Source organism: Schistocerca cancellata, chromosome 3 (assembly GCF_023864275.1).
Source record: "Schistocerca cancellata isolate TAMUIC-IGC-003103 chromosome 3, iqSchCanc2.1, whole genome shotgun sequence".
NCBI classification, from domain to species: Eukaryota; Metazoa; Arthropoda; class Insecta; order Orthoptera; family Acrididae; genus Schistocerca; species Schistocerca cancellata.
This window is the reverse complement of record NC_064628.1, coordinates 377,469,978-377,497,578: the sequence shown is the minus strand read 5'-3', so window position 1 is coordinate 377,497,578 and position 27,601 is coordinate 377,469,978. Positions and strand designations below refer to the sequence as shown.

General features: G+C 39.8%; 1 protein-coding gene across 1 annotated transcript in view; it reads right to left on the bottom strand.

Moving 5' to 3' along the window:
• Positions 1-5,952, bottom strand: part of LOC126175071 (putative sodium-coupled neutral amino acid transporter 7) — a 70,370-nt gene extending 64,418 nt beyond the window's left edge. The window contains exon 1 of the mRNA XM_049921598.1: positions 5,798-5,952. Coding sequence (XP_049777555.1) covers positions 5,798-5,906 — 109 coding nt within the window. The 5' untranslated portion in view covers positions 5,907-5,952. The remainder of the gene's footprint in view (positions 1-5,797) is intronic.
• Positions 5,953-27,601: the final 21,649 nt, after the last annotated feature.

Genomic DNA, 27,601 nt, shown 5'->3' with positions numbered 1-27,601 from the left:
CAAGAAATGCCTGATGTGATTCTAAATAACCAAGAGCTTATGTGTGTGGACTCTGTCAAGTTTCTTGGCATATGGCTTGAAGGAAATCTTAAGTGGGAGACACACACAAATTATATCTCAAAAAAGCTCTCAACTGTGTGTTACATTTTAAGAATACTCAAAAAATCAGTCACAAAAACTGTTCTCATACATGTATATTATGCTTACTTCCATTCTACATTACAGTATGGAATCATATTTTGGGGGAACTCACCTGGAGGTAGATATATTTTCAAAATGCAAAAACAGGCAATACGCATAATATGTAATCTAAGACATAACGAATCATGCAGACAACATTTCAAAACAAATGGCATTATGACACTGCCCTCTGCTTACATTTATAATATCGTCTCATTTGTCAAGTCATACCTGTTAAACAATGACTGCACACTAAAATTCAATGGAGATATTCATAACTATGCAACAAGGCAGCAATCTGACCTACACATGATTCAGTCCAGAACTACCTGCTACCAAAAAAGTGTTTTAAATGTTGGGATACAAATGTATAATAATTTACCCAATGAAATCAAAGCAACAAAGAACCCAAGAGCCTTCTCAAATAAGTTAAAAAAATATCTCTTGGATCATTGTTTTTATGCAGTTGATCATTTTTTTGAAAGGGGTTAAAAATGTAAACAATATGAGAAATGTTCAATTAGGTCTGAAAATTATATACTGTGCATGTCTACGAAATATACTGGATTATTATACACTGTGCATGTCTATGAAAGACACTGGACTACTTTACTATTACATTTGTATTGGCTGTTTGTATTTTACCATACAACATTTGTATTTACTGTTTTGTTAAAGATAGCTAACTTCCTCATTGCAAAATAATGTACAATCAATTTATTAAATATTACTTGTAAATATGTTCCCTTGACCTGTCCAATATCGTATGTACAACCTTACAGTTCTATGATTTGTATTAACTGCTTTGTTTAAGACAGATAATTTCCTTGCTACAAAATAATGTAAACATCAATTTGTAAAAATTTGTATTAACTGTTTTGTTTAAGATAGATAATTTCCTTGCTACAAAATAATGTAAAAATCAATTTGTAAAAATTACTTGTAAATAGCTCTCTTGACTGATCCAATATCATATGTACAGCTGTACAATACTATGATTGCCTGGATCAATAAAAATACAATACAATACAATATTTCAATCACAAAGATGGATTTACAGTCTAGATTCCTTCTAAAAAGGATGTACTCATAAGTCACAACATAAATTTTAGGTCAGAATTAGTTCACAGTTTCCATAGTGATCACACTGAATTTTATATTTCTCAGCAACAATTCCCAGGTATAAAACGGACAGACGTGGTACCTGAAGTAGAACAGGGCAAAAGTCAAAGGCAGTCTGGTTTTGGCGAAAGTGAAGGAAGTCATGTATTAAGTCACTAAAAAGGAATCAACAGAATTCTTTAAAGCAGAAGACTGTCAATTTTCTAAAGAAGATATAGTGGAGAAAAGAAGATAATGAAGAAAACCAGCATGGATGAAAAATGGTAAATTGTTTATCACAACAAAAGTTGATGTAGATGAAGATCCAAACTGTTTTTCTGAAGTATTGCAGTTGAATTAGATGGAAAAAGAGAAGTAAGCTAGTAATGAGGAGATCTGATCACTTATGAGAAACAAGGGGTGTTAGTTGAACATCCTGCAAATGTATTGCAGAATTGCTGGGGTTTACGTTGAAAAATTGCGGCTGATTGAAGTAATTGCTCCAAATCCTGACTGTTGGTAAAGGGTATACTCAGGATGCTAGAATTGATTGTGAAGACATATTAATTTCTGTTTCATTTTATGACACTGTCTGAATGTTGCTAGCAAAACCTGCTCCACAGAAGATGCTGTAAAATATTTTGATGTGAAGACAGATTTTTTAAACCGAATACTGGAACATGAAGTATATATAGCATATGGAACAACCAGAGCTTTCAAAGATAACACAGATTGAGTGTGTCTCTTGAACAAAAATTTTTGTGGACTCAAGCAAGCATCACACAGCAGGAACAACAGTTTTATAGATGTCAGAGATAACATGGGTTTAGAAAACCATGCAGCAGATCCTTATTTGTTTAATCATGAACAAAATGAAAATATACTTCCTGTAGCAATTTATGTCGATGGCCTAATTGTTGGCAGTGACGAGGAAGAAACTAAAGCTTCGTTGAATACATTACATAGTGAATTTGATGTAACAGGTAACCTTGGTAGTTTCCTTGGAATAACAATAAAGCAATCTGAAGATGGAGTGAGTATGTAAGTGAAGAAAAAATTCTGAATATCATCAACTATCGAAACACGTAGAGGTCCAACACTTCCATGCCCATGAAAGATTTCTGAATGGGGAAATTATGTTTGAACATACAGATGGAAAGAACCAGTTGGCTAATCTGACACAGTCACTTGTATGAATTCAGTTTAATTTGTTACAGGCAGAGGCTGGCAAGCAGGAAGTCAAACAGTAATAATTCTTTCTTTTTTTTTTATCACTGATTTTTCCTTTTTTGGAGGAAGTATTGTAATGAAGTGAAAATGTTTATCCCACGGTATTTTAAAATATCCTTGACTTTTATACAAACTCTTTGTAATATGTTTTGCTAGCCTACTAAATACTCTGTATCCTTCAAATAAGTCATTCTTAAATGAAATTCTGCTGATCAGACTTAATATGTATACACAACATTCCACTCAAGACTTTCCAGTAATACAGGACTCTTCTTCCACCATATATTTATTACACTTTCCTTCCTAATTTTACCGTACTGATGCACATAGTCATTACTTGGCCGTATCACTAGGCTACAGTTTATCACATTAAACACTACTTGTAACACTAATGTTAATTTCCTCTGAATGTGTATTTTCTATTTTGATGTAGGTCATGTTTCCACACATTTTCATGTTGTTTAAATTCTGTTTTTGTGGCTCAATAAATATGACTGATATGAAGCATGAACCAAGCAGTCATTTATACCATCCAACATCAAAGCTTTCATTTTGTATTTAATAAATATTTAAATCCGTATCGTCAGCTACCCTGTAGACAGGAATTTGAAGCAATTAGTAATACATTTCTATAGATTATACATAGAACTACACATGCTACATGCTTTCTGGTCAGTTCACTCACAATAAGTGAAGGGGAATAACCATCACATATATTCAGTTGTAGATAAAGCAAATGGCAGGTTTTAATTAACTGGCAGGATGGTCAAAATGTGTAATTTTTCTTGCAATGAGACTCTTCCAGGAATACTGGACAAATAAATGTAATATTTACCATCTGACAGCCCAAGAGCATAAAAAGAACGGAGATGGGAATTACCACAGGCTTCTTTGACGGGTCCAAGGTTGAACACAAATTTTGTAGTGTTCCCTACCCCACCCTGCCTCCCACTTTTATGTTTCATGTTTTATATATGTACATATTATGCACAAGAAAATCTCCATGGAAATTCATTTTATGAATTTACCTCAAAATTTTAGGTTTTATAGTAAAAACATGAACCTGCTCAGGAAATTAGTTTTACAGAGATAGTGAAGGCAAAATAATACAAATAACTCTCACAGAGGCATATAAACAATCATCTGCTCACACTCCATCCCAGAATGTAACCAACAAACCATATAGGCTGTACTGCACAGTAAGAATTACTGTAACACACTTTGTAGTTATTCATATACAATCAATGTACATGAACCCCATGATTACACCAGTTCACTATATGCTGGTGACTGATTCAGTCAGCACCAGTCAGTAGGACTTAAGAGTGTTGCTTACCCTTATTTATTGAACTATCTGTAACAAATTCCCATAGACTTTTGCATTTTTTCAGCAGGTTTTAGTCTGGGAAACTATTTCATGTGATCATAGTACATTGTATTCTCCATGTTCCATTACCGTGATCTCTGTAAAGCTGTAAGACCCATGTGTGGTCATTGTGCTGATTTTACTGTTTCTGAATTAAACTGAACAGAGATCGACATACATTACTTTACAGCAAGTACAGTGCTAAAAACATGTAAACATCCAAGACCAGAATCTACCTCACTCATGCCCTCATTTGCCATGCATGTAAAATTTATAAACTGTTTGATATCACTTCATGAACTCAAAACCTAACACTCACCTTTCAACCAAACCTAAACTTTGGGCTATGCTATAGATCAGAATGTTGCCACATCTAAGTTTTTGTATTCGCATACACTGGCTTTGTAACTAACATCCAAACTGTCACCACACTCTACATTCCAAAAACTAATTACAGATGTGCTACAGTCACAGAGTTGTTTATCCAAGTTATTACTTACTGGAACAGTGTTAAAGAGTTGATGGAAACCCTACAATATGCGAAGAAACAGAACACCTACATGGATTTCCAGTCAAGCAATGCATTGAAACTGTCCTTTATCCTGATCTAAATAACATATCAGCCACGTTGGCAGCAGATGATACAGGCAGTCACTCTCACCACTACGTTATTGTAACTGGGTGAACATTGTTTCATCTCCCATGAAAAACTATTTTTAACACATCTTTTCAAAGAGGATAAGGGAGAGCTTAATATACAGCACTGTACCGATTTGTGTCAATTGTTGCGGTTTTCCAATCAGAACTGACTCCAACATTCAAAGCTGTATTTAGAGCAAAAATATACCTAGGGCCTGCAATTGGATTAGGGCACTTGTAATGTTAGTTTCACAGAGAATGAGTCAACAGTTTGGATTTCACAACAAATGGCTCTGGCTACACTTGCTACTAGTCAATATCCAATACCCTCTACATGTTCTGGATTTCTTCACTGTGAAGTAATAGATCTGTAAGCCTGGTGGGGCTGGATGCGATTTTAGTTTGCGAAGATTTTTTTCCTAGTGCTTTATCTGAAGTCTATTCACTGCATACAGCCCTACTGTTCATATACCTTGATAGATTTCTTCAAATTTATGCGTTCAGATATGCCTACATATGGAGCAGTGAATAATCCATCACAGTTCAAAAAAGGAGTAATAATGCCCGTAACTGCAGTAGGCCTCCTAAATCTAAAAAAATAATTCTCTCTCTTCGGTGAATTTAACGTGGGCCTATGATGTAAAACGACTGAAATATAACACAGCTACGTACCGATTAATCAATCAAGCAATCTATAAGAAACATTACTCATTCATCCACTTGTTAGTGGTTGGTAGCATATGCGTGTAGTTGACGTTATACCATATCACGGATGCGTACGTTACCCAACTACGCGTAAAAAATATACGTATCGTCCATCTAAGAAGCATTAAACTCATCATTAAATTCACAGACGAAAGTACGTAACGATTATCTTCTTTACAGTTTATAGTCATACGGATTAGTGGCTGAGCAGAACTACGAAAACATCACCATACATATGAATGACTTGCAGATGTTCACGAAACTATCAGATTAATTTAAAAGTGATATCACTGGACAACACCTACGGTCATAAAAAATAAGAGGAAATATAAGATGGTAAAAAATTTGTGCCTTCTAGTTATATTGGTTCGTAACTTCGGCTATCCTGACGAAGATATTTTTTTTCCCTCAATTACCTTCCTCATACGATCACAGTGTAAATGCCTGACACTAATACAGGCTATATGGCTTAATTGATCAGACGACAACGCTTACCTGCCACACGGTGGACTCAAACGTGTAAGTAATTTTTCATCCTGTCTGATATACCACTAATTTTAATCAAGCACAACTTACCGTTACTGACATCTGTTGCAGGAACATTTGCTGAAAACGTAGAAAGAACGAGTTCATTTGCGCTGTTAACATCAGAATCGTCCATATTATCAACATCACCTCTGTACATCACAAACACGTCCACAACATGAGTTTCACCTGTCAAAATATGTCAAATTGTCAACACACTCAGCCAAAGAGATAAAACACCAGAGACAGGCAACTCCACGATCAGGGTGAAGTAAATTGAATCACGGAAGTACGTTTGGTCAAAGACTAACATAACCATGGAGGTAGAACATAACTGTCGCTACCATGGTCGCTACACTCTTCCTCGTTTTCGCAACCCCCCCACCGCCATATACACTAACAATCATATAATAGCACAGCAAGCGCCATGTTAGTGACAAAAATGAATATGATATAGGATGAGTGGGAATATTAACTTTTATATTGATTTGTAACATAGTTTTTACTGTAGGGAGAGTATGTAGCGCCACAAAAATCAACAATAACTAAAACATCACACCAGATTTGTTATTATTTAGTTACTTAAGGACCCTGGGAGATACGATACAAGCATTAGAGCACAGCCTATTTATGATTCTCTTTTAACGTACAGATGTTTACTGAATAGTATGGTTTTCCTTTAATAACAAAAAATTGCTAGTACACATCTGAAGACCTAATCTTTAACAAAAAGACGTCATATTTCTATCCTACAAAGGTGGTTTTGTTCGCTACAGTTTCAGCTAAATCAGTGAATGCGAAACATAGTAAATCTATATGTTATGTTATATTTACATTATTTATCGTATGAAATAAGCCACCACAACTGTAGCTTAAGGGAAAATCACACAGATGTGAGAAGTCGTCAAGCGCAAAAAACTGTTTCCTAAATCTAATCCACAAACGGCAAGAATCTTTAACACATTCGCTTTTGAAGCAGAAGTAATTACACTCACAAAAATATTCAAAACTAGCGATTATTTTTGAGCGGTGTATATAGGTCCTGAAGATGGCTTAATGAATTGCCAAAACAGGTAGCGAAAACAAAATAGAAGAACTTCTTAAAAAGCACGGATGTTCAGCGAATTTCTTTGTTCAATATTTAACCAGCCACTATCTCACATCCACAAAGGATCAACAGAGACTAAATTTTTTGTATTTTGCTAGGTTAGAGGAGTACCGAGCACAGCTCACATTGCTGCAAGTGGAATGAGCAGCAATTATATTTACAGTCTCGCTTCTGACAAATATTTAGCTGCGATCTAATCCTTAACAACACTTTCGCAAATTTCTCGGTTAAAACACAGATCGTACCACATGAGCGAGGACTTCACGTCACCCATTTCAGCTGAGCGCCAGAGCACAGTCTAATAAATACAGTCATGACTCTCTCTCTCTCTTGTGCAAAAGTGATTACCGTTTGACAGCTGGAGCGACACTAGCGCTCCAAGCGGTGAGAAAACAATCACATGCGTCTTAAGGATAATGTTTAGTTTTAATTGTTTTCTACTTTGACGCGCAATTCGCCGAAGTGGCGTCACCTCAAAGGACTTGCACTAGGTGATTGGGTCTATCTGCCGGGAGGACCTCGCCACATGACATTTCATTTCCATTGTTTTCTACTTTCTTAACGGAGTAGTTTTATATTTTTGCGTTCCATGAGTTAGTAACTTACCAAAATACATTAATTATCGAGAAATACATGAAGAAAGGGCCAAATCACACTGCTTCAATGACATAAGTTACAACTCATTCATAAAGAAATACTTTCGAATATGCCTGTACTTCCTACTTATGCCACTGAGATCAAGAGCATATTTCCTAGATGAGAAATATATATTTCTGTTGTCATCTGTTGTTATTACCATAGGCACTTTCCTTGAAACTTCACAGAGTCCAGTGATTCCCCATTTTTACACTCCACTCAGTTTTCTAATGCACGAATATTTTTGTGAATGTAATTATTACTGTTTCAAAAGCGAATGTGCTAAAGACTCTTGCCGTAATTGCTTTCCTGTGTTGGGAAACTGTTTTTGTTGTTGTGTTTGACGTCTATTGTCATGTCTGTGAGGTTTTCCCTTAAGCTACACTTGTGGTGGCTTATTTCATAAGTTAAATAATGTAAATATTAAAATCCACATATATTTTCTACATTTCACATTCTCTGATTTGGCTGAACAAAACTTTCCTTTGTTGGATAAAAATATGACGTCTTTTTGTAAAAGGACAGGTCTTCAGGTGTGTACAAGCAATTTTTTGTTATTGAAAGAAAACCATATTATTCAGTAAACATCTGTACGTTACAAGAGAATTGTAAGTAGACTGTCCTCTAATGCTCATATCGTATATCCAAGGGTCCTTAAGTAACTAAATAATCACAAGCCTGGTGTAATTTTTTAGTTATTGTCGATTTTTATGGCGCTATATACTCTCCCAACAGTAAAAACTATGTTACAAATCAATATAAACTTTAGTATTCCCACACTTCCTATATTATATTCATTATTGTCACTAACATGGCGCTTGCTGTACTACTATCAGTTTGATGGTGTGGTGTGTGTGGGGGAGAGGGGGGGTAACGAAAACGAGATGGAGTGTAGCGACTGTTATGTTAGTCTTTAGATTAGATTAGATTAATACTAGTTCCATGGATCATTAATACGATATTTCGTAATGATGTGGAACGAGTCAAATTTTCCAATACATGACATAATTAAGTTAATTTAACAACATACTTAAGTTAATATAGCAACTTTTTTATTTTTTTGTGTTTTTTTTATTTTTATTTATTTATTTATTTATTTATTTATTTGTTTTTTCTCTTAATTTATATCTAAAAATTCCTCTATGGAGTAGAACGAGTTGTCATTAAGAAATTCTTTTAATTTCTTCTTAAATACTTGTTGGTTATCTGTCAGACTTTTGATACTATTTGGTAAGTGACCAAAGACTTTAGTGCCAGTATAATTCACCCCTTTCTGTGCCAAAGTTAGATTTAATCTTGAATAGTGAAGATCATCCTTTCTCCTAGTATTGTAGTTATGCACAATGCTATTACTTTTGAATTGGGTTTGGTTGTTAATAACAAATTTCATAAGAGAGTATATATACTGAGAAGCTACTGTAAATATCCTTAGATCCTTAAATAAATGTCTGCAGGATGATCTTGGGTGGACTCCAGCTATTATTCTGATTACACGCTTTTGTGCAATAAATACTTTATTCCTCAGTGATGAATTACCCCAAAATATGATGCCATATGAAAGCAATGAGTGAAAATAGGCGTAGTAAGCTAATTTACTAAGATGTTTATCACCAAAATTTGCAATGACCTTTATTGCATAAGTAGCTAAACTCAAACGTTTCAGCAGATCATCAATGTGTTTCTTCTTTGACCAAACGTACTTCCATGATTCAATTTACTACACTCTGGACGTGGAGTTGCCTCTCTATGGTGTTCTATCTCTTTGGCTGAGTGTATTGACATGATCTGACAGGTGAAACTCGTTGGGGAAGTACACTCCTGGAAATTGAAATAAGAACACCGTGAATTCATTTCCTGGGGTCAGATACATCACATGATCACACTGACAGAACCACAGGCACATAGACACAGGCAACAGAGCATGCACAATGTCGGCACTAGTACAGTGTATATCCACCTTTCGCAGCAATGCAGGCTGCTCCTCTCCCATGGAGACGATCGTAGAGATGCTGGATGTAGTCCTGTGGAACGGCTTGCCATGCCATTTCCACCTGGCGCCTCAGTTGGACCAGCGTTCGTGCTGGACGTGCAGACCGCGTGAGACGACGCTTCATCCAGTCCCAAACATGCTCAATGGGGGACAGATCCGGAGATCTTGCTGGCCAGGGTAGTTGACTTACACCTTCTAGAGCACGTTGGGTGGCACGGGATACATGCGGACGTGCATTGTCCTGTTGGAACAGCAAGTTCCCTTGCCGGTCTAGGAATGGTAGAACGATGGGTTCGATGACGGTTTGGATGTACCGTGCACTATTCAGTGTCCCCTCGACGATCACCAGTGGTGTATGGCCAGTGTAGGAGATCGCTCCCCACACCATGATGCTGGGTGTTGGCCCTGTGTGCCTCGGTCGTATGCAGTCCTGATTGTGGCGCTCACCTGCACGGCGCCAAACACGCATACGACCATCATTGGCACCAAGGCAGAAGCGACTCTCATCGCTGAAGACGACACGTCTCCATTCGTCCCTCCATTCACGCCTGTCGCGACACCACTGGAGGCGGGCTGCACGATGTTGGGGCGTGAGCGGAAGACGGCCTAACGGTGTGCGGGACCGTAGCCCAGCTTCATGGAGACGGTTGCGAATGGTCCTCGCCGATACCCCAGGAGCAACAGTGTCCCTAATTTGCTGGGAAGTGGCGGTGCGGTCCCCTACGGCACTGCGTAGGATCCTACGGTCTTGGCGTGCATCCGTGCGTCGCTGCGGCCCGGTCCCAGGTCGACGGGCACGTGCACCTTCCGCCGACCACTGGCGACAACATCGATGTACTGTGGAGACCTCACGCCCCACGTGTTGAGCAATTCGGCGGTACGTCCACCTGGCCTCCCGCATGCCCACTATACGCCCTCGCTCAAAGTCCGTCAACTGCACATACGGTTCACGTCCACGCTGTCGCGGCATGCTACCAGTGTTAAAGACTGCGATGGAGCTCCGTATGCCACGGCAAACTGGCTGACACTGACGGCGGCGGTGCACAAATGCTGCGCAGCTAGCGCCATTCGACGGCCAACACCGCGGTTCCTGGTGTGTCCGCTTTGCCGTGCGTGTGATCATTGCTTGTGCAGCCCTCTCGCAGTGTCCGGAGCAAGTATGGTGGGTCTGACACACCGGTGTCAATGTGTTCTTTTTTTCATTTCCAGGAGTGTATTTATGATGTACAGAGGTGATGATGTTGATAATATGGACGATTCTTATGTTAACAGTGCAAATGAACTCGTTCTTTCTACAGTTTCAGCAAGTGTTCCTGCGACAGATGTCAGTAACAGTAAGTTGTGTTTGATTTACATTGGATGCAGTTCAGATAGGATGAAAAATCACTTACACGTTTGAATATCCATTTGGCAGGTAAGCTTTGTCGTCTGATCGATAAATTCACATAGCTCGTGTTAGTGTCTGGCATTTACACTCTCATCTTGTGTGGAAGGTGACTGAGGGGGAAAAAAAAAATCTTCCCAGTATAGCCAAAGTTAGGAACCAATATAACTAGAAGGCACAAGTTTTTTACCATCTTACACTTTATTTACTTTTCTTTTTTATGACCATAGGTGTTATCCAGTGATTTCACTTTTAAATTAATCTGACAGTTATATGATCATTTGCTAGTGATTCATATGTATGGTAATGTTTTCTTAGTTCTGCCTAGGTACTAATCCATAGGCCTACAGACTGTACAGAAGATAATCATTATGTACTTTCGTCTGTGAATTTAATGATGAGTTTAATTAAAATATTGAAATTTTGCATTGCACGAATGCCTCTTAGATGAACAGTATGTATTAGGTAGTGTGCACATCACTGACAGAGTATAACTTCAATTGCAAGTGGATGAATGAATCATGTTTCTTACAGGTTGTTTGATCATTTAATCGGTAACATAGTTTTGTTATAGGTCAATCGTTTTACTTAATTGGCTGAAGTTAAATTTATTTTAAAAATCGCGATTATTTTTTAGACTTGGTATTGAACTTAAGGGCATTATTACTCTTTTTTAAACTGTGATGCATTATTCACTGCTCCATTTGTAGACATTTCAGAATGCATGAATTTGAAGGAATCTACAAAGGTATATCAACAGTAGGCTTGTCTGTAATGAATAGACTTCACATAAAAGATGTATCCAACGAAGGGGAGGGGAGTTCAACTGCCCCCACCTTACATTAGGAAAAAATCTTCACAAACCGAAACTGCATCCAGCCCCACCAGACAGACAGGTCTGTTAATTCAGTATCACACTGAAGAAAACTAGAACACATAGAGTCTATTGGATATTGACTAGTAGCAAGTGCAGCCAGAGCCATTTGTTGTGAAATCCAAATTGTTGACTCATTCTCTATTAAACTAACATGAGTTGTGCCCTCCTCTAATTGCAGACCCCAGGTACAGTCTTACTCCAAATACAGCTTTGTATGTGGGAAACAGTTCCTGTTCCAAAATCGCAACAAATGCACACAAATCGTCACCTTGCAGAATATTAAGATCTTCCTTATTCCCAGGTTTGAAAAGATGTGTTAAAAATAGTTTTTCATGGGAGATGAAATAGTGCTCATGCAATTACAAGAACGTAGTGATGAGAGTGACTGCCTGTACCATCTGCTGCCAACATTGCGGGTATGTTGGTTTGTACAGGTTTAAGGACAATTTCAGTGCTTAGCTTGACTGGAAATTTATGTAGGTGTTTAATTTTTTTCACATATTGTAGAGTTTCCATCAACTCTTTAACTGTCCCAGTAAGTAATAACTTGGATAAGCAACTGTATGTGGCTGTGGTACAATGCAGTGTTTTTTGTGGTTTACTTACAGGATTCTAAGAATTATGTGTGGTACTATCATTCACTGTACGAGCCCTTATCATTTGAGATTGTCTGTCTGGTGTATGGTACATTATGTTGGTAATAAAGGACTCATTGAGTCTGCCATTAACAGATATTTTCTTCGTCATGTAACATAATGATGTACTTGTGCAAACAGAACTCTGACAATATTTTTATTGCATTTGTTTTTGGAATGTGAATTTAGGTGACAGTGATCTGTAGTGTAGCTTGATGTCTAGTTTGAATTGGATGGTAACCGTTCGGTTGTGAGTTCATAAAGCCGGTGAATGTGAATACAAAAACTTAGATGTGGTGACATGCTGATCTGTAGCATAGCGTGAAGCTTAGGTTTGGTTGAAAGGTGACTGTTAGGTTTAGAGTTCATGAAGTGATACCAGACTGTTGAGTTGATCTGTAACAAATGTTACATGCATGGCTTACGAGGGCATGAGTGAGAAAGATTTTGGTCTTGAACCTTCACACGTTTTTAGCAAAATACTTGCTGTGGAGTAATGTAAGTCAGTCACTGTCAATTTAATTCAGAAACAGAACCATACATGGATTTTACAGCTCTACGAAGTTCACTGTGATGGAACATGAAGAATACATACATTGAACTATGACCACATGAAACAGTTTCCCAGATTAAAAGATTCAGAGAAAATGCAAAAGAATCTGTGGAAATCTACATTACAGATAAATCAATGAATAACGATAAGTAACACACTATAAATCCTACTGACTGGTGCTGACCAAATCAGTCACCAGCATATAGTGATGTGCTATAGTGATGTATCACAGCCCAGTCTTGCAGCTGATTTTTTATCTTTGCACAGCCTAGTCCCCAATCTACGACATCAATGACTGACTGATTCTACCACTAACCTGTATAGCCAAGAAAAGGTAAGTTGTGTCACCCCAATGACGGTGCACACGATTTTGGGGATACTCTTTATATCCACCAGATACGTAAGTTCTCTGAGGTCACAAAACAATCGCACATCCTGGTACCAGAGAAGCTCACGACATTACATCTTATCTGTACCACACCACGACCACCGGTCTTTGTATGTCCTATGCATCTAACTCTGGAAAGATTAAAAGTCCTGAATCATGAATTCTGTGGCCTGATGACACAAAGTATCAGGTGAGTCTCCAGTAGCAATAGGGCAGTCCCATTACATTTGATGCTGAAGTAGAATAATGGATGGCGCCCATTTGGCAACTGCCACAAATTCAATGTGATAACCATTCGTGACCAGTATCTGGTGTGACACATGGAAGACTTTGCTTTCAGCATACACAGTAAGAAAATATTCTATACTTCTGGCCTAGTGAGAGGATACTATCAGTTTGCTGTAGTGCCAGAAGACATAACAAGATGCCTGTGACAACGTCCATCGATCTTGCTGAGCTTTTGAGAGTGCCTTTAAGACTGTGTAAAGTGGCACGGACCTTTCAGCACTGTATGGACGAAACCACAAGGAATATGGATTTCTGTTATGTCTACATAGGCGACATTTTTGTTGTGTCTGCATCAGAAGCGAAACATTTACAACATTTAGCCAAGACATTTGATATTTTGCATATGCAAGGCCTAGTTATTAATCCTGAAAAGTCTATCTATGGGGAAACAAAGGTCCAGTTTCTTGGATATGCAATTAATGCCCATGGCATCCAACTTCCTAAAGATAAGGTGGAAACCATAGTCAAGTATTCCCATCATGTTACAATTAGAGAGATACATCGCTTGCTAGGCATCAGTAATTTCTATCATCGATTTGTATGCAATCATGCACTAATAACAGCCTCATTGAATAAACTTCTGAGGGTGCACCGAAGCCAAATAATAGAGTCCAATGACTAAACAAAACAGATACAGCTTCGCAAGCTGTAAAAACAGCAATAGGAAAGGCAACACAATTATCTAATCTAGTATCACAGGCCCCACTTGCGCTCACATTAGAGGCATCAGCTACCGATATTGGCGCTATACTTCAGCAATAAGTGGAACAAAGTTGCAGCCACTCACTTTTTTCATTCGCAAGCCGTCACTGTCACAGCAACACTCGACAGCTTAAGATTGAGAACTGTATGCTGCATATGCTGCAGTTAGGAAGTTCCAACACTTGTTAGAAAGCTGACACTTTACCATATACATGAACTGTGAGCTACTGAAATACACTTTCAATATGAAACCAGAGAAAGCATCACAGAGACAATTTCGACATTTGGTCTATATCAGTCAGCTTACAACTCACATACTCTATGTGCAAGGAAAGTCAAATGTACCAGCAGACATCCTCTCACATGTTGAAGCTGTAACCACTGCAACTGATAACGAGGTCCTAGCTCAATCACAGCAGCATGATGATGAGTTAGGCATGTTATTAGATAACCCAGCGGGGTTAAAGTTACAACTCATGACTGTACCGGAAACAAATGTCGTATTGCACTGTGACGTGTCTGGCGCAAAAGTACGACCATTTGCATCTCACCAATTTCGGTCACAATCAATTGCATCAATGCACAACCTGGCTCATACCAGGGTCTGGGACACAGTGAAGTAAGTCAGACTGAGTTTTATCTGGCCAAGAATGGATGCAAACTATAAGACGTTTGTCAGAAACTGCATGGAGTGCCAGAAAAATAAGATGTTTTGGCATGTCAAGGCACCATTAGACACATTTCTGCCGCTGAGTCAATGTTTTAAACACATGCACACACACATTGTGGGCGCCATTCCAGTAGCAGAAGCCTACAGCTACTGCCTCACAGTTGTGGACAGATTTTCAAGATGGGCTCAAGCTTTTGCCCTGAAAGACATTAGAGCAGAAATGGTAACCAAAACGTTTTTCTGTAGATGGATCACCCTGTTCGGCGTACTGATACATATTACAACAGATCAAGGACGCCAATTCGAGGGATATTTATTCAAACTATTGGCCAGCTTGGGCACTAAGCTCAGTCACACTACTGCCCTCCATCTGGTAGCGAACGGAATAGTAGAACGTCTGCAACGCCAACTCAAGGTAGACTTCAGTGTCACATTACACTAAACTGTATGGAGACATTACCCATCGTGCTTCTTGGTCTCCGTACGTCATTTGAGAGCAACCTGAAGGCTGTCATAAGCAAATAGAAGTTTTTTCTCCACGTCTTACACTGGCTGAAAAGTCACTGATACATATTAAGAACATAACTTTACCCAATACACTACCCTGAGGGACACCTATGTTTAACTATTTCACATTTGACAGTTGTTTTCACTAAAAATTTATCATCAGCAGATGTATAAACAATCTCCATATTTTGCACTTTGTTTTCGCACTAGAACTGAAACCACTCACTTGCTCTTCCTATTATACCTAGCAATTCTTGCTTTCTCAATAGTATTTTATGGTCAACGGCGTCAAGAGCATTGTACTAGTCTAAAAATGCCTGTAACACAATCATTCCTATCAAGAGCTTCAAGTATCAATTTTGCGAACTCTGCAATGGCCGATATTACTTTTCTTCCACTTCTGAAGCCAAACTACGCTTCGTTAGATAGGTTGTAATTACTCACGTAACCTATCAGTCTCTCTTCAGTTTCTTGAGAATGAAGGCAGCATCGAAACTGGTTTGCAGTTTTCAGTGCTTTCCATATTATCTTTCTTTAGTAAGGGCACCACTGCTGCATGCTTCAAGTACTCCAGAAAACTTGTGAACTAAAGGACTCGTTTACTATGTTTGCTAATGGGGTTTGTATGCTATTTCTTCACAAATTCAGAACAGCGATGTGCACCCCATCTACACCTGCTGACTTCCTATTTTTTAACTATTGTGCTGTCTTTCTAACTTCAGGCTCTGTTGTGGCAAGCAGAATTGATGTGTCATGTTTCAGAAAGTCCTTCTGTGGTTATTTTGAAAATGAGAGAGTCCGGGTATAGTTTCGTAAGCTACACAGTTACTGAGCGTCTTTTCAGAATTGAACTTGCCGTGTGCTCAGAATATGAATGCACACACTTATCTCGAAAACAGGCTGAACATTGGTATAAGTATTTTTACATATATTCTGTAACTGTGGTGTATTCTGTGTAAGGTGGCATACTTGTTTACCTCTGTGTAATAAAGCTCATTTCATCCAAGTTGGCGGCCGCGGTTCTATGCGCTTCAGTCTGGAATCGCGCCACTGCTACAGTCGCAGGTTCGAATCCTGCCTTGGGCATGGATGTGTGTGATATTCTTAGGTTAGTTAGGTTTAAGTAGTTCTAAGTCTTAGGGGACTGATGACCTCAGATGTTAAGTCCCATAGTGCTCAGAGCCCTTTGAAACTTTTTTTTCCATCCCAGTACTCCACACCAAATACGTTAAGCTCTATGATAGTCCGAGAATTTTGTAGCGGTGTAGAAGCTTAACAAAGGCTTGCAACACACTTTGTAACGTTTCCAAAACGCCAGTAGCAGAAGAGTGTAAGCTTTGTTTTGCGACTTAAAATTTACTTGCTTAAAGGAAAGTCGTGTGGATTATGTCTTTTTGTATGATTCAGTTTTTGACAGTTGCGATAGGTATTGCTCCAATAATTGTAATTATTGCTTTCTGGAAACATTAAATGAAGTATTCTTTCGCCATAGAAAGTACGGATGTGAGACAAAAGGTGTTTTCCAGTGAACAGATATGTAGCTACTTGTTTTATATTATAACTTCAAATTATAATAGGAATCCTTTACACGTAAAGTATAAAGTGCAAATTACTCTGTGAAGCAACTCTGGTATGCTTTTATGCAAGGATAGTAATGTTCGAAAGTTTGTGTCAACATCAGGTAGATATATATTTTAAATTATAACTTCAGATAATTACGAAAATAAAGTAAAATGTGCACAGTGTAAATTGATCTGTGTGGACATTCATCCTAGAGCGACCTAACATCCTTGGCACAAGCACTATGGAAGCTCTCTGCGACAGCACAACACAACTTCAATGTGGGCTGGAAAAAGTGGCTGACTAGATGCTCTGTACTAGTGCTCTGCTTAATAAAGTGAATTCTCTTGATCTGGATGTGTCATCTGCATTGGGTTCTTACTTCTGCAGTAGCATTTCACTTCCTACATTGATCACTCCATGCCAACCATGAACGCACATAAGAACTCTATCGTGCTTACTATGTAGTGACAATGTGGCACCATACCTGTATCAACAGACACAGCTCACAGGAATTCACTGCAGGATCAGTATGAAAAGCGTGTGAATCCGACTGTAAAAACTGGGTGTGCGAATAATCCGTTTTCGTTGCTGCTACCTCATCAACAATGGTAGCAAGAAATGAACCCCTTAACTGACTTAGATCCAGTGAATTCCACAGACTCCTTCAACTGCCTTGTCAATTGTAATCACGTTTGTGTCTTCCACACCACCTAATGTACTTCAACATTCAGAGTTCACCATGCAACAACCAGCTACACATGAACAGTCAGCAGCCATTTGCCTCACACACTTCACTGACATAGTGCGACCACCAGTATTTTCACATGTTCGGGTGGTGCTCAACTCAAACCGCCATTTCTCCAGGCCAAGAATTCGAGCTTGTGGTTCACAAGCATTGAATGCATTTTTCAGACAACTGACATTTTTGATGACCAGTCGAAATACATACATCTGATCAGCCAACTGTCAGGCCATCCACAACTAATTTATCCTCAGGCTACCTTTGGTGGAGAACAGATACGAGGCAACCAAGATGGCGCTGTTACAGAGATAATCCCACATGCTAGAACAGCAACTTCAAGAGATCCTCTACAAGCTCAAGCTGGGTGATAGTACTCTATCACATCTCTGGTGTCACTTCCACATCTCAACCGATCCATTTCTTAAATTGAATTTCACACTATGGGCCCTGTGGTTGATCAAGCTTCTGACAGACCCACAGTTTGCCATAATCACGAATGAGACAGTGCCAATTGGACGACACTTGGCCATGGCTGATCAAATGTTCACTTGTTCACTGTCATTCGATATAGGCAAAAAGTAAGAACATTCCAAGATATGACTCAGTGCCACACACAGCAGACTCCACCACCTGCACCTCACAAACACAAAGGATCACTATTACAGCAGACCGCATCAGTTCTCGCCACCTGCAGAACAATGCACACATGGCAATGCTACACATGGCAAAAGCATCAAGCAACCCACACCAGCTCCTGGTCCTGCTCCCTGCAGGTATCATATGCAACTGAGCAATACTGAAGCAAATATTGGTACCTTTGCAAGTAGCCAGACTCCATGAGTGTGTCACAACAGGCACTCTGGCCCACAGTGTCTCACCAAGTTGCCACCAAACTACCAGAATATCTAACATGCACACGTGCACACACACACCAACCTCACCTATTTCTCATGGATGTCTCTTTGTCTTGGACAAAGCACCAAACTAATATCTATTAATCGACATTGGCTCTGGTGTTAGCTCCCCACACACTCCTCTGCTCCACCTTGAGCCTATGACTACACTTAGCCTCCAGATTAGCAACGACTCCAACATTAGTGTATATAGCACTGTCACATTTTAACATTTTAAATGTTCGGATAATAAGTTGCCGTCTCTTTCATCTAAGAACAGATTAATCAATGCAGCTAGCCGCTATTGCTGTGTAATGTCTTGTCTGTATAGACGTGTATCTGTTGTCTTTAAGATCCTTTCACCTTCACACATAAGTCTATACAGTGAAGTAAGGCCCTCCCAGTTCTTGGCTGATCCGTGATAAGACAAGCGAAAAATTAGACTAATGGAGGATTATTAGTATTAACTCTATTTTCATTCGCTCTTTCTCTCCTTTATCTATGTATAGTTTTTAATATAAGAGTTCATTACGTGATAAAAAGAATCAGCCAAATAGAATCTTTGGTGGAGTCCTTCGTCTTGGTAATCAGCGGCTGGCTTGCTGTAAGAGATCTTTACATTTATTATTACTGTTAAACCCTGCAGTCAGTTGGGAGACTCAATAGTTTGGACAATTTGTTCCTTTTACGAAAGATTGTGAATTCCAGATGTGTACGAAGCCTTTTTGGACGATTTAACACAGTGATTGCAGGCTCTCTTCGACACAGCTGAAACTTCCCACTAATTACACGGCCAACGTGATCAACAAATGATTCAGAAAAAAACTCATTCGTTCATTCACTCCAGAACAAAAAAGTCACAAACCTTATTTATGGAGGAAATCGTGTATTAAATCCGTCTCCATTACATGTCCAGATCTTCGGTGATTCCACACCTTAATTATTTTCCTTTTACAATTTCTTTCTCTTCAAAACAAACCGCCAACGGCACAAATGTTAATTGGCTCGCTTTAGCGATAAGAATAGCAGAATACGTATCTCTCAGAAACACGTCAATTCCTCAACAGATACTCCAGAAGCTGTCCTAGTTACCCTCTAACAACCATGGAGAATGCATATATGCATCTCTGTTATTTCAAAGAATAAACGCACTAGAAAATACTTTGGCGTCGACGAGCTGTCGCCGCATATATTACGAGAAAATCGGATCAGATAACTTTTCCAAAGTGAATGAATGTGGATGGTTTGATTGAAAATGATTAATTGGTGCATGGTAGAGGGTATTTGCTGTGGGGACATTACAATGCCCCTCGCAGTGAGCGAAGTTTGTGAGCCTAATTTTGATTTACCGAACACACTTCGTGAGCTATTTATTAGTGTGGGTAACCCGGAAGTGATGAGTGTCAGTCCTCCGACTGAAAAAAAGTAATTATGTTTAATACAAAGAAAAGAAACATTGAAAACAGAAGAAATGAAGAGACAGGTACCACGGCTGTATTCCTTTTAAGTGCATCAAGGTGTTATCGTTGCTGTGCACAACCAAGGAAGATGATCTTTCATGAAACTATTATCAGGGTCTACCCATATGGGAACTTTCTTAAGCAGGGAAACCTTGGAAAATCTCTTAAGCCTAGACCCCCAGCCTACGGTACATAGAAGATAGGAAAGCCTACAGAAGAAAAAAAAATAATTTTGTAATTGATCTCTAAAGGAAAGATTGGTATAGATTTATATTACGATTTGGAGAAGAATGATTTGTGCCTCTAGCAAAAAAAATTTACAATCAATAACTCGAGTTTTTTTCTTTTTCTTTTTTTTTTTTTTTACAATCTTGTTCCCAGGAGAATATCTCGCGGTGCTGAAACTCCCCCGGATCTTGCATGTCCCTGACGTCCACATTTGTAGTCGGTCTTCTACATGGCCCACAATGGGAAGAGTAGAAGGGACAGGGATACCAGATTTTACATGCAACATTCATTCCAAACGAATTAGCAAAGACCGAAAGGGAAACTCCCCCTGTGAAAGAACTGGTTAGGTTGCACCGTCCAAAATTCTCCTTTTTGAAAACAAAATCCCTATGGCTTCATGCATCCTTTTTCTTACGATGTACTGCAAGGAATTTAGCCATTGACTTAAGGTTTCCATTTATCCATTGACTAATGCTGTTGCCAAAAACATCATAATATTTACTCTAATTTGAATTTTCTTTTGGACTTCGCATCACCACTTGTGCTTATAAGTCCAAAAATTCTGACACATTTTCTGTCAATGATTTATTCTTCGTAATTTAAAGGATTCATGCAACTTGCAGTAGATTTTGGATTCAAATCATCGAATAATGGAAAGTGTGGTTCATTTTATAGAAAGACATAATCCATCATTTCCTTGAAAAGTCATATCATTTATCTATACTCATAAAATTTTTATCCTAAATACATATATTTCTCCTCTTGATTGCTGTAATGTAAAAGTTATTAGTAGTGATTAATGTGGATTCACTTCTTTCATTTATTCTCTGATTCATCCGGCATTCATACATGCACATATATGGAAATGGATTTTCAAACAGAATTCCAAAGTGAAGAAGACCCATTAAATAACTACTAATTCTATGAATATTAATTTCTTTTGACATTCAACAATAAATCAGGAACTATTATGACACTTTTTTGAAGTTCAACATCAATCAGTTTCCCCTCGTTTTTGATGCGAGTCTCTTACAAAGCATATCTGTGTCGTCTATATCGATTCTAACTCTCGCGCCGATGTCAATTGTTTTGCGCGGGAAATTATCTATGCGGCGTTAACCGTCACCATGATTCACTACTTAACTGCAAAACTTCACTTCACACGTTTACACATCTAAGCGTGCACTTGAAATTATATATGAACATTCACTGGGAACATCTTTTGAATATGCAGCGTCATTTTCGGGAAATACACTCCTGGAAATGGAAAAAAGAACACATTGACACCGGTGTGTCAGACCCACCATACTTGCTCCGGACACTGCGAGAGGGCTGTACAAGCAATGATCACACGCACGGCACAGTGGACACACCAGGAACCGCGGTGTTGGCCGTCGAATGGCGCTAGCTGCGCAGCATTTGTGCACCGCCGCCGTCAGTGTCAGCCAGTTTGCCGTGGCATACGGAGCTCCATCGCAGTCTTTAACACTGGTAGCATGCCGCGACAGCGTGGACGAAAACCGTATGTGCAGTTGACGGACTTTGAGCGAGGGCGTATAGTGGGCATGCAGGAGGCCGGGTGGACGTACCGCCGAATTGCTCAACACGTGGGGCGTGAGGTCTCCACAGTACATCGATGTTGTCGCCAGTGGTCGGCGGAAGGTGCACGTGCCCGTCGACCTGGGACCGGACCGCAGCGACGCACGGATGCACGCCAAGACCGTAGGATCCTACGCAGTGCCGTAGGGGACCGCACCGCCACTTCCCAGCAAATTAGGGACACTGTTGCTCCTGGGATATCAGCGAGGACCATTCGCAACCGTCTCCATGAAGCTGGGCTACGGTCCCGCACACCGTTAGGCCGTCTTCCGCTCACGCCCCAACATCGTGCAGCCCGCCTCCAGTGGTGTCGCGACAGGCGTGAATGGAGGGACGAATGGAGACGTGTCATCTTTAGCGATGAGAGTCGCTTCTGCCTTGGTGCCAATGATGGTCGTATGCGTGTTTGGCGCCGTGCAGGTGAGCGCCACAATCAGGACTGCATACGACCGAGGCACACAGGGCCAACACCCGGCATCATGGTGTGGGGAGCGATCTCCTACACTGGCCGTACACCACTGGTGATCGTCGAGGGGACACTGAATAGTGCACGGTACATCCAAACCGTCATCGAACCCATCGTTCTACCATTCCTAGACCGGCAAGGGAACTTGCTGTTCCAACAGGACAATGCACGTCCGCATGTATCCCGTGCCACCCAACGTGCTCTAGAAGGTGTAAGTCAACTACCCTGGCCAGCAAGATCTCCGGATCTGTCCCCCATTGAGCATGTTTGGGACTGGATGAAGCGTCGTCTCACGCGGTCTGCACGTCCAGCACGAACGCTGGTCCAACTGAGGCGCCAGGTGGAAATGGCATGGCAAGCCGTTCCACAGGACTACATCCAGCATCTCTACGATCGTCTCCATGGGAGAATAGCAGCCTGCATTGCTGCGAAAGGTGGATATACACTGTACTAGTGCCGACATTGTGCATGCTCTGTTGCCTGTGTCTATGTGCCTGTGGTTCTGTCAGTGTGATCATGTGATGTATCTGACCCCAGGAATGTGTCAATAAAGTTTCCCCTTCCTGGGGCAATGAATGCACGGTGATCTTATTTCAATTTCCAGGAGTGTATTTCTATCTTCTTGAAGGTCATTCACATCCTTTATACTTCTTGATGACATTAGCAATGCTAAAGTTCTATGTTTACCCAAACACAGGTGAAGCCTATCTCCACCAACTTCTTCGCAGCACTCGATAGTTATAGTTCGTCACTATTTCTACAATCTGTGTCACTGATTAATTATTTCAGTTTAAAGTTTTCTAACACTAAACACACACAGTTTATTGTTATGTTTTTACAAGCATTCATCTCTGTCACTTGCAACACCATTCATCCCTATCTTCTAAACTTCATTAAATTTTTTCAAGTTGTTATGGGAAAATAACCCTTTAATTTTGTTAGATCCCGGGTATGCTAACAGATAAGCCCAGGGTTCGGAATTTGTAGAATGATGTATGGGCCAGTATATAATAACTCCCATTTCTTTATACTCTTCTTTATTAAGGATGATTTGGTATGTCTTTTGACTAGTACCTTCTCTCCAATGTGGTACGCCTGTACCCTCTTGATTAATTTGTCATATTGTTGTTTTCTCTGATCAGCCTTTTGCGTCATATTTATAATGGCTTGTCTTATTTTTTCTTCCCAAGGCATCTCAGTTTCCTGAGTTTTGGGCATATGGTCAGTCCAGAAGTTTTCTTCTTTTGCCTCGAACATCAATTCATGAGGTGTATAACCAGTGGAGGAGTGGGGCATGTTGTTGTATATCTGCTCAAATTCTTCCAAATAATTTGCCCACGCAGTCTGCTTATTATGGCAATAGGTCCTCATAAAGCGAATGAACTCTCTAAAAATTCTCTCAACCAAATTGTCTTGTGGGTGGTAAAATGATGTTAGTATGTGTTTCACACCGACTTGAGACAAAGCCTGTTTCCATCAGAGTCCCGTGAATATCTTAGCATTGTTTGTTATTATCGCCTTAGGTATACCAACATGTGGAAGATAATCCCTTGTCAATCTTATTACAATTACTTTGGCTCTTGAAGTAGGTAACGGTCCACACAGATTGCACGAAATTAATTCTTTTGGTTCTCGGACTAATATAGAGCATAATGGGTGCTTACTCCCTTTTGAATCCGGCTTTGCTTTTTGACAGAATATGCATATCTTCAAGACCTCTTGCACTCTGCGCTTTATGTTGGGAAAATAACAGTACACACTTATCTTGTCTGCACATTTTGTTGCACCGAAATGTCCCCAGGCTAAATGGGTGAACCATACGAGTTTCTCTATTTGCGCCTCAGGTATACAAACACACCAACGTACTTTGTTTGGCCTTTCACAGCGGAAAAATAATACGCCATTTACCAGCTTGTAATAATTTGCCATCTGATCCGGAGGTTGCTGTTGTAACCTTTGAATGACACTTCCCCATTGAGCATCTCTTTTCTGTAACTGTGCCATATGCGCACACAAATTGACATAGTAGGTCTTATATGGATTTTCCAGCAGCAGCAATACAGGGAATTCTGAGTTATTATTTACTTCAATCTCTTTGGTCAAACCCTGTGGTGACCTTGATAGAGCATCAGCAATAATGTTTTGCTGTCCTCAGACATGCACGATCTTAAATTGGTATTGTTGCAGAGCGAGAGTCCATCTAGGCAGTCTGGGGTGTAACAGTTTACACGTTTGTAAAAACGTTAATGATTGATGATCGCAATATACGATAGTCTTTGACCCATATAGATAATAATGAAATTTTTTAAATCTCCAGATGCGCAAGAGCCTGTAATTCTGTCGTCATGTAAAATCGTTCACAGTTGCACAAAACACGACTAGCAAATGCAATAGGACAGAAGGTGAGTTGACCATTTATCTTGCATACTTTGAAAAGGCACGCTCCAATACCCACATTCGAAGAATCTGTTGATAAGTAAAATTCTTCTTGCATGTCCGGATGGTACAAACACGGTGCATTTACCAATTGTTTCTTTATCTCTTCGAATGCTTCTTGATACTCTAATGTCCAGAGCCAGGGCACATCCTTCTTCAACAGACTATTTAGAGCTACTGCGTTCACCGCCTGATTTGTTATGAATCTTCTAAAAAATAAGGCAAGGCCCATAAACCCTTTTAATTGCCTCCTATTCCTGGGCGTTGGAAACTTACTAATTGCAGTTAGCTCCTCCTTGGTTGGTAAAATTCCCTTTGCGTCAATTATATGCCCCAGGAACATGATTCTGTTTACTGCAAAATGGGATTTCTGTAGGTTAGCAGTTATTCCTGTGGTTCTGAACACGTCGAACACTCGGTTCAGTAAGGTAATATGCTCCTCCAAAGTTTTCAATGCAATAAGCAAATCATCAACAAACACTGTTATCCTGCTTCTGAGTTCTGGGCCTAGTGCATAATCTAGAGCTGCTATAAAGATTCCAGCACTAATGTTGAGTCCGAAAGGAACTACGGTGAATTGGTAACTTCTTCCGGAATAAATTAAAGCCGTATACTTCCTTGATGACTCATCCAGCTTGACTTGCCAATAAGAGTTCCGTAAATCAATGCTCATCAAATATTTGACATCCTGGAACCGTTGTATAAGTTCGGCTATGTTTTCCGGATGTGTTCTCACTGGAATTATTGTATTCATTTCTCTGGCGTCGAGTACCAGTCTAATAGTCCCATTTGCTTTTGGCACGACTAACAATGGGGAGCAGTATGGGCTTGTAGAGGGTTCTATCAAACCCCATTGCAACATGCGATCTATTTCCTTTTGAACTTGAGCCTTTAACCTCCAGGGAACAGGATAGAAAGTTCTACAATACGTTTCGTGCGGCTTAACGTAGAGATGGCATATGTATCCCTTAATAACTCCTGGCCTTTCATCAAAAACGTTTTCATACGTTAATAATAATTCATTGAGCTGCTTCTTCTGATCTTCGATAATGCAGTCGGATTTATTTAACTTTTCAAACACTAATTGACTGAAATCTTCTTTGACTTGGAACTCATTATTTACGTGGTGTTTAGAATTTTGGGCCGTCCTGATTACTTGCACACTGATCCCACAATTATATTTTCTCGTAAGGCTTTTTTTTTCAACAACTCCAACTCAATTTCTTGTTTATTAACATTCAACCATATTTTTCCTGTTTTGAAATATACTCTGCATCCATATTGACTTAGGCTGTCGACTCCGATAATTCAATCTACCACCAAATTTTTCACAACAAGGAATGTGGTTAATATTGCTACATTTCCGAATTCCACACCAAGTAGTGACTGCACCTTTACATTAGCCGATCGAGCCCCAATGGCGCCTATTATTCTGCAAATTTGAACTGGAAAGACTGGTACTCGACTTATATATCTGATACTGTTGAATAGTGCCTCCGAAATAACGTTTGTGGTTGCAGCTGTGTCTAAAACCGCCACTATAGGTATGGTCTCCATAATGACTTGCACTTTGGCTACTGCCACCTGTTCCTTATCCTCATCTTGTGGTTCTAAGTCCTCGGTCAGTTCATCTGTCAGTAATCGTCCATCATTATACGTTAGCATGGGTACACATATCCTGTTGCCCCTCAACCAATTGTTGACCGCTCCTCCAGGGCACGAGTTGGTCCTTATGGGTTTGTTGGATTTTGATTTGTCTGCTGGTTGACATCATCCATCACTTTGGTAATTACCGGTTGATTCAGAGATGCCCATCCCCACTGATGTTGGCTATTTGAATTCATTCCTCCTGGTTGATTCCAATTTCTATTATTGTTATTATTCCAGGCTTGGGGTCTGAAATTTCTTTTGTTCCCCCACACGGGGTTGTATCCTTTCCCATTCCTGTTGTTCTTTGAATAGCCCCTCGCAAGACCATTGCCGGGATTACTATTGAGATTTTGAGGGGTTCCTCCATTATTTAACGATCTCTGTTCATTCCTTCTAAGTGTCGATTGATCGCCATTGGTATAACCCATACTTCCACCTTGCCTACCGTTTGGCGGAGGTTCTATCGCCCTGTATTGAAATCTGTTATTACGGGCTTTCTGGTTGTTCTCTTCGATAATATCTATATGGTCTAACGTCGTGAGGAACGACTCCAAGTCTTTGTCGTTGCCGTAAATCAATTGATTCCGGATGCTAGTTGGTAGTCTTGCCTTAAGTATGTTTATTATGTCTGGCAAGGGCATAGGTCTGTCCCAGTATCTCGTTTTATTTATATATTTTTCGAAATACCTTCTAAGGCGTCCTTTCGAAAAGGAGAAAGGCTCTGGGTAGAGCACCTCCTGCCTTAGGCGTTCCTGTACCCCTTCTGACCAGAACTTTGCTAAAACGCCTTCTCAAAATCTTCATATGTCAGGCAATCAGAAGTCATGTCCGAGTCCCAGATCGCCCCCGAACCTTGTATATATCCTGTAACAAAACAGATCTTCTGCCACTCCGACCAATTTCTGGGTAGCACTCCTCTGAAACTTCGAATAAAAACAATTGGATGGACCCCCCCCCCTCCCTTTTGTCAGCGTTAAAAATCTGGAATTGCTGATGCTTTATCATTTTTTCTTCGCCATGCCAAAGGCTTTCGTAATCTCCGGTAGATAAGAATTCATGCAAACAACCAGCTTGTGGCAA